Source organism: Triticum urartu, chromosome 7 (assembly GCF_003073215.2).
Source record: "Triticum urartu cultivar G1812 chromosome 7, Tu2.1, whole genome shotgun sequence".
NCBI classification, from domain to species: domain Eukaryota; kingdom Viridiplantae; phylum Streptophyta; class Magnoliopsida; order Poales; family Poaceae; genus Triticum; species Triticum urartu.
This window is the reverse complement of record NC_053028.1, coordinates 159186284-159193037: the sequence shown is the minus strand read 5'-3', so window position 1 is coordinate 159193037 and position 6754 is coordinate 159186284. Positions and strand designations below refer to the sequence as shown.

The window sequence follows — 6754 nt, the reverse complement described above, 5'->3', positions numbered from 1 at the left end:
GGCTGGGTCGTCGCCGGCCGTGTTCAGCAGCTGAGTCGAGGCAGTGCCGCTGTTGCATTCAACCAGCAAGTAATTACGCGACCAGTAGCATGTTACCTGTCGCGCAGGGCGGTGATGAAGAATTGACGGTCGAAAGCACCCTTCCTTCAAAGCTGGAAGCCTGGAGTCGAGCCCGGCCGGGCCAACCGTACGTAGTCTTGTCTCATCCAGGATTGTACAATTATTTGATTGATTGCTACAGTTACCTCGGGAGAAGAGAAAATTCTCCCGGCCGCGGTAGAGTTCCTCTGATGATCCCCGAAGGTGAGACAGCTTGGTCGTGTTTTTCGTGCCTCCGACCTACTCCACCGCAGGTCAAAGACGGCCAGCCGTGCAGCACTCGGAAAGTTGAAATTCATGGCGCATGCTCACGCGCGTCGGACACAGAGTTTTACAAGTCACAATCTCTTCCTCTCAACTGGTCGTGGGTCTTGACAAAGTTGGATTGACACCATCACATGTGTTAATGATGAGAAAAGAGCATAAAATAGTTTTTATATACCGCATTAGGCAACTACAACTACAAAATACTTCCTCCGTAAAGAAATGTAAGAGTGTTTTGATTACTAGAGGGAGTACTCACGACCACACGTACGTCAGCGATTGCACTGGATGCTGTTTTCCAACTAGGAGATCTCTGGCGGCCGGTTTCAGCTTTCAATCAACTAACAAATGCGAGTTTTGCTCCTACAAGCTAGGTAGCTCGAGCAGCTTAATAGTACCAGTTACCACACGCACGTACGTAAGATGCTACGAAAAAGGCGCGAGCCTGGTAACAGACCGCGGCAAAGTTTTGAGCAGTTTCTTGGAAATTAGCTAGGGTGGGATCGACTCCGGATAAACACTGAAAATTCAGGCCAAGTTTAGGAAAGAGCGTGCCTGCTTGAATTCCACGCAATGCAATGCAAACACAGAGAATTCAAATGTTTTGACCGTATCAGTTGACAGGTACGTATCGGAGACGACCCCAGTACTACACAGTGTCGACGACAAACTAAATTAAGCTTCTCCCTAAATTAAGTACGCACAGTCCCTGTTGAACGCTAGGTCAAACTAGACCCCTCCCTAGTGCCTTGGCCCCCAAGGCGTTTCCCTGGTCAAAGTAAACCACATTTCCACGTATGTTAACATATATCGAGCTCCTTATACATACATATGAATTTGCACAAAAAAGAAAAGGCCTGTTACAAGAAGAATTGAGATGTATTTTTGTTTGCAAGCAAGGCAACGGCTGCATTTGTACAACTCAAAATATGTATTTGTTCCCATGCATGCATGCTCTGGTCAAGACGTGCGGCACGCTCGTGCCTTCGACGTGTTTTCGTGCGCGCGCAGTTTGCTACCTCTCCATGCGCGCGCGCACGCACGAACGCACCGCCGGGGCAGGAAGAAGAAGAATGGATCGCTTTCGTTTCGACGATGGAATTCTACGAGGGAATGCCCGATACCGACCGCGCGCGCTCGCCGGCCCTGCGTGCCGCGCGCACATTGACTTTTCATCAAACGGGACGGACGCGCGAAAGCCAGGTCGCCGCACGTAACCGGCATGCAACTTCCTGCCTAGTCTCCACGCCTCGCTAGCTCCATCGACCGCCTCCTCGCTCCTGCCCGCGTTATATATAGGCGCCGCCCGTTCATTCCAAGCTACTACCACCTCGTCGAAGAATTACATCTCGACGACATTGCCAAAACCCAGCGTCGTGCAGCCCCCTACAAGCTTGTTCTAAAGGGAGAAGAAGGAAGCCAAGGTTGACGGGATCGATGGCCGTCGCGAGGAGGACGATGAGGCTCGCCGTGCCGGTGCTCGTGGCGGCGCTGCTGCTTCTGGCGGTCCTCGGCGAGGCGGCGCGGCCGCTGGGCGGCGCCGACTGGGCGGCCGCCGGAGGGACCCCGCTGCCGGGCGCGTCGGCGACCATGGCCCAGGCTCTCCGGCGGCTGTACACGCAGCGGCTGGGCGGGCCAGGCGCCTCCTGCACCACCAACAGCCCCAACGTCCCCTGCCCGCCGTAGAGGCCGAGGCCGGGCGGCGAGACCCGGCCGTCCTCCACGACCACCCCCTCCCTCCCTCCTCTCTCGGGTTCAAGCTTGTTTTTGACGGACCAGCCCGGGCGGCGATGGCGGGCTCACAGTGTGCGCATGTTCTTTTTCCCTAGCTAGCTAGGCCGGCCGACTAGCCGCCGGCGGTCGACATGGTTTGATTGGTTGAATTCGTTGGTTGGTTTCTTGGAGATTTTTTCGTTGCCCGCGCGTGGTTTTCGCTTTCGCCGGGTGTTGATTTGTACAGAAGAAAACATACTCGTATACTTGGTAGGATCTTTTTGTTTTTGAATAAAACATAGGCAAGCTGCGAAAGTGTACCAGCAACACATGTATATACCTTTCTCTATAAAGTGATACATATTATATATGCTTTGTGATAATTTGTCAAATCTTAACAAAGCACAGTTATGTACTCTAACTCAAACAAAAAAAGAAAGTTATGTGCTCTGATTTGGGTTCGTGGATCAACAAAAACGTGTCACCTGTTCACCGTTCACGCATGCCTGGAAGTGTTTTTCTTCTTACAGAGACCTTCATTGCACTTGCGTGGAAGTGGAAGCTGACATTCGCGTGCGTCACTCGTGGCCTCATGAGGCCAAAAGGCAGAACTTTTCACGACGCCACGTGTATGCCTACGGTGGCGTCAACCGTTTCTCGGAAGTAATTGGGCACCTCGGCTCCATTTTGTCCTTCTCTCTCGGCTTGTTTGGCTGGCGGCGAACACAAGTCGTAGGCGGTGCTCACCCGGGCCAGTTCGATCTCCCGCTGGACGCCAGCATGGCCTCAGTTCCACGATAGCAGCTGCCGGCCTCACCGCAGCCATCAATTCTCATCTTTCTGTCGGCGGCCGGTGTTTCAACTTAGAGCGTCTACAGCCGGATTCTTCAAACTCCCTCTACACGTCTGGACGGATGGCGCGGGCAAAAAATCCGACTCAAACGAATTTCTGAGAATTCAATTAGAGATGCCTCGATGTGAGATCGGTTTTATGTATCTAGCAAGATTGTTTTTTTTTCCTGTGTGTGCGCACATGCAGTTTGCTACTGCGCCATGACACACGGAGCGCCCTCGTCTCGCGTATAGCGAGACATAAGGAAGCCTCGCTACAAGCAGCCGCCCGGAATGGGTCGGCCCAGCCCGGGCCACAGGCCTCTAGCTTTTCTTTCCTCACTTTTTTTCTTTTCTTGTTTTACTATTTTGTTTTCATTTTGCTTATATTTTTAGATATATCCATTTAAAAATCACTTCACATATAGAATTGAAAACAAATGCTAATCATGTATCTTCAAAATGTTACATGTGTATACAAAAATGTTTCTGATGTATATAAAAATGTACAATCTGTATGGAAATAACGTATTTAAAAAATATTCCCGATGATACAAAAAGTGTACAATTGTTTATACAAAACATTAGACATAAAAACTGTGTAAAAAATGTTAATCATGTATTAAAAATATATTAAACATGTATATAAATAATATTCATGATGTATAAAAAAATGTACAATGTGTATGCAAGAAATAGACTTAAAAATATGTATTAAAAATGTTAATATTGTAATACAAAATTGTTAAATGTATGTATTAGAAATATTCCTGATATATACAAAAATGTAGAATGTGTATGAAAAACAGTTCACATAACAAATATTTCTTTGAAAAAAATGTTAGTCATGTGTTTAAAAAATGTTCAACGTGTATAAAAAATGTTTCTTATTTAGGGAAAATTTTAAGTGGGTATAATAATGTTCCTATTCTATACGAAAAGGGACAGGATCAACCGATGGAAACCAATAAGAGAAAGAAATAAAAATGAAGAAAACCAAAAAGAAACAAGGGGAACGAAAGAAAAAAATAAAACCAAAGAAAACCAATACAAAAGAATGAAAAAAAGAGAAAGAAACAAAGGAAAATGGCGAAAGCCAAGGAAAAAACAAAGAAAAAAACAGAAAGAAAAGCTAGTGAAAGCCCAAAAAGAATCAAAGAAAAACGAAAAGAAAAAACCCAAAGAAAACCAGTACAAAAAATGAAAATAGAGAAAGAAACAAAGAAAAACGGCGAAAACCAAGGAAAAACAAAGAAAAGCTAGTGAAAGCCCAAAAAGAATTGAAGAAAAACGAAAAGAAAAAACGCAATGAAAACCATGTACGAAACAAAGAAGCCCGATGAAAAAAATAAAGAAAACCGATGAACAAATAGAGAAAACCAAAAACAGAAAATAAAGGAAAGGAAAAAAGAAAAAATCCAAAAGAAACGAGTGGTGTTTCGGTCGATCAAATTGCTAAGAAACGACAACAATTGGCTGCCCTAGTAGGTACAGACGGAGGAAATTAGTTAAGCTTGTGAGGCGTGAACAAAATACTGTTAGTCATTTTTTAGCGAACTTTGGTCGAATAAAGAAGCGCACTGCGGTGTGGCTTCATTCTGGGCCGGACGAGGTTCCGGATCTATGTAATGCAGACATGGCTGCCACTTAATTAATGAATTTCTTTTTTCCCCGCAAAAAAAGGCTAATCACTGTTGATTTTAGAATATGTTAGCAAGATATTTATCTTGATATAGGCGAGATATAGCGCTCGCGATGCCCACCGTTCTAATATTGCCAAGTCACTAAAGAAGAGGGCGTGGCTACAGGTAAGTCGATAGAAAAATGAAACTAGGGTGAGTCGATTCGTTTGGGACGTTAAATGCAAATCTAAGAGCATCTCCAACAGACGCGCTAAACTAGCGCCGCGCCGCAAAATTCTCTATTTTAGCGCGCCGTAAAATCCTCTATTTTAGCGCGCGCGCAATCGGAATAGTTGCTTCAGCGGGCGCGCGAAAACAGCGCGCGCGGCATATGTAGTCCAGCGCGCGGACCAAAACGCAATCGCGCGCCGCATATTTGCTGCGACCGCTTCCGCGCGCTCGCTCGCACCTCCCACCCTCACATCCATACGTGTCGCGCGCGCTGCATTTTTACGCGCTGCTGGAGTGACGCGCGCGCTGCATTTTAGCGCGTCAAATCAGGCGATGGGCGCGCGCTATAACTGTTTTTTACGCGCGGCGCGTTCGGCGTCTGTTGGAGATGCTCTAATGGTACACAACCCTTCTTTCTTCAGCTCTTCTTTCCCCAGCCGAACGTACCACCAGACGAACCGCCGGCCATCACGCCCACGACCGGCGGCGCTTGCACGCCAGGCTCGCCTCCCCGCCCTCTCCTCAACTGCCTCCCACCGCCGTTGCCGTCGTCTCCGACCATCCTTCTAGCCCGATAATGGCCAATTTTTTCCGATGAACTTATATTACCCCCACACCCCTAAGATAAATAATGAGGTAGCATTTTCCGGCGAGCTTCTTCCTTCCGTCTAACTCTTCCTTCCTTCACGCGAAATCAATTGACCTAAATTCTAAATTCAGGGGACTTACATCTAGCTATTGTGCGAAGAAGAAGAGTATACACGGACCGTTTTGATGGAATTCTACGACGCCATATCGATCGATCGATCGACGGGTCGCGCGCCTACGCGTCCACTGACTTTTCAAACTTGCGCGCGAACGCGAAACACCAAGTCGCCGCACGCAACTGGCATGCAACTTCGTCGATCGCCTCTCCTGCGCGCATTATATATAGGCTCCCGCGACCCATTCCATAGGCCATATAGCTACCTCGTAGCATACAAAGTTGCCTGCACACATTGCCTAGACCCAGCGTCCAAGTCGTACACACTTGTTGCAAAGAGGAGGAGGGTTAGAAGAAAGCTAAGGTTGACGACATGGCCGCCGTGCGGAGGATGAGGCTCGCTCTGCCGGTGATCGTGGCGGCGCTCGTGCTGCTGGCGGTGCTCGGCGAGGCGCGGCCGCTGGGGGGCGCGGACTGGGCGGCCGCCGGAGGGACCCCGCTGCCGGCCGTGGTCCAGGCGCTCCGCCGGCTGTACATGCAGCAGCTGGGCGGGCCGGGCCCGTCGTGCGGCACCAACAGCCCAAACGTCCACTGCCCGCCGTAGATGGCCGAGGCCGAGCGCCGCAGCTCGGCCGGCGTGCGTACGTCCTCTCGTGTTTGAAGTTCCAACGTGTTTTTGGCGACCCCGGTGGTAGATTCTGGTGATCGACTGTAGGATTGGATTCGTTGCTTGGTTTGTTGGTGATTTTTGCCCACGCGTACGTCTACGCTAGTTGGCACTTTGTACATACTACATACAAAAGGAAATACACACATATATTACGTAGGATTCTGTCTGAATAAAACTGTAAAACATAGGCAAGCTGCAGAAGCATCAGCAATACATTTGTATTTACATTACATATGTAAACCTTTGTTTATGATTTTTCTTTTTGAGAATCAACCTTTGTTTATGAATTGAATTGACACTCTAGTCTACTTCCTCATAAGTTCTCAAATCTTGACCAAGAAAAATTCTGTGTATTTTGCTACGTATGCATGCGTGGAAGTATTTTTTTTTTTTAGACAAATGGATGCCTGGAAGTGGAAGCTGACATTCGCATGCGTCACCCGTTGCCTCATGCGGCCAAGAGGCAGAACGTGTCATGACCCCACGTGTGAGGCCATGGTAGGCTCAGCCGTTTCTTGGTACGCAGCTGGTTGGGCTTCCGTTTTGTCCTTCTCGGCTTTGTTTGACTGGCGGCGAACGAAAGTCCTCCTAGGCGGTGCTCAACTGGGCCAGTTCGAGCTC

General features: G+C 48.4%; 2 protein-coding genes across 2 annotated transcripts; both read left to right on the top strand.

Moving 5' to 3' along the window:
- Positions 1-1694: 1694 nt before the first annotated feature.
- LOC125522677 lies at positions 1695-2456 on the top strand. The gene has a single exon (XM_048687719.1). The coding sequence runs from the start codon at positions 1801-1803 to the stop codon at positions 2047-2049; it is 249 nt and encodes an 82-aa protein (XP_048543676.1). The 5' UTR covers positions 1695-1800; the 3' UTR covers positions 2050-2456.
- A 3279-nt stretch (positions 2457-5735) lies between these two features.
- LOC125522925 lies at positions 5736-6303 on the top strand. Its single transcript, XM_048687965.1, has one exon. It carries the CDS (start codon positions 5837-5839, stop codon positions 6065-6067), a length of 231 nt encoding a protein of 76 aa, XP_048543922.1. The 5' UTR covers positions 5736-5836; the 3' UTR covers positions 6068-6303.
- The last annotated feature ends 451 nt before the right edge of the window (positions 6304-6754 follow it).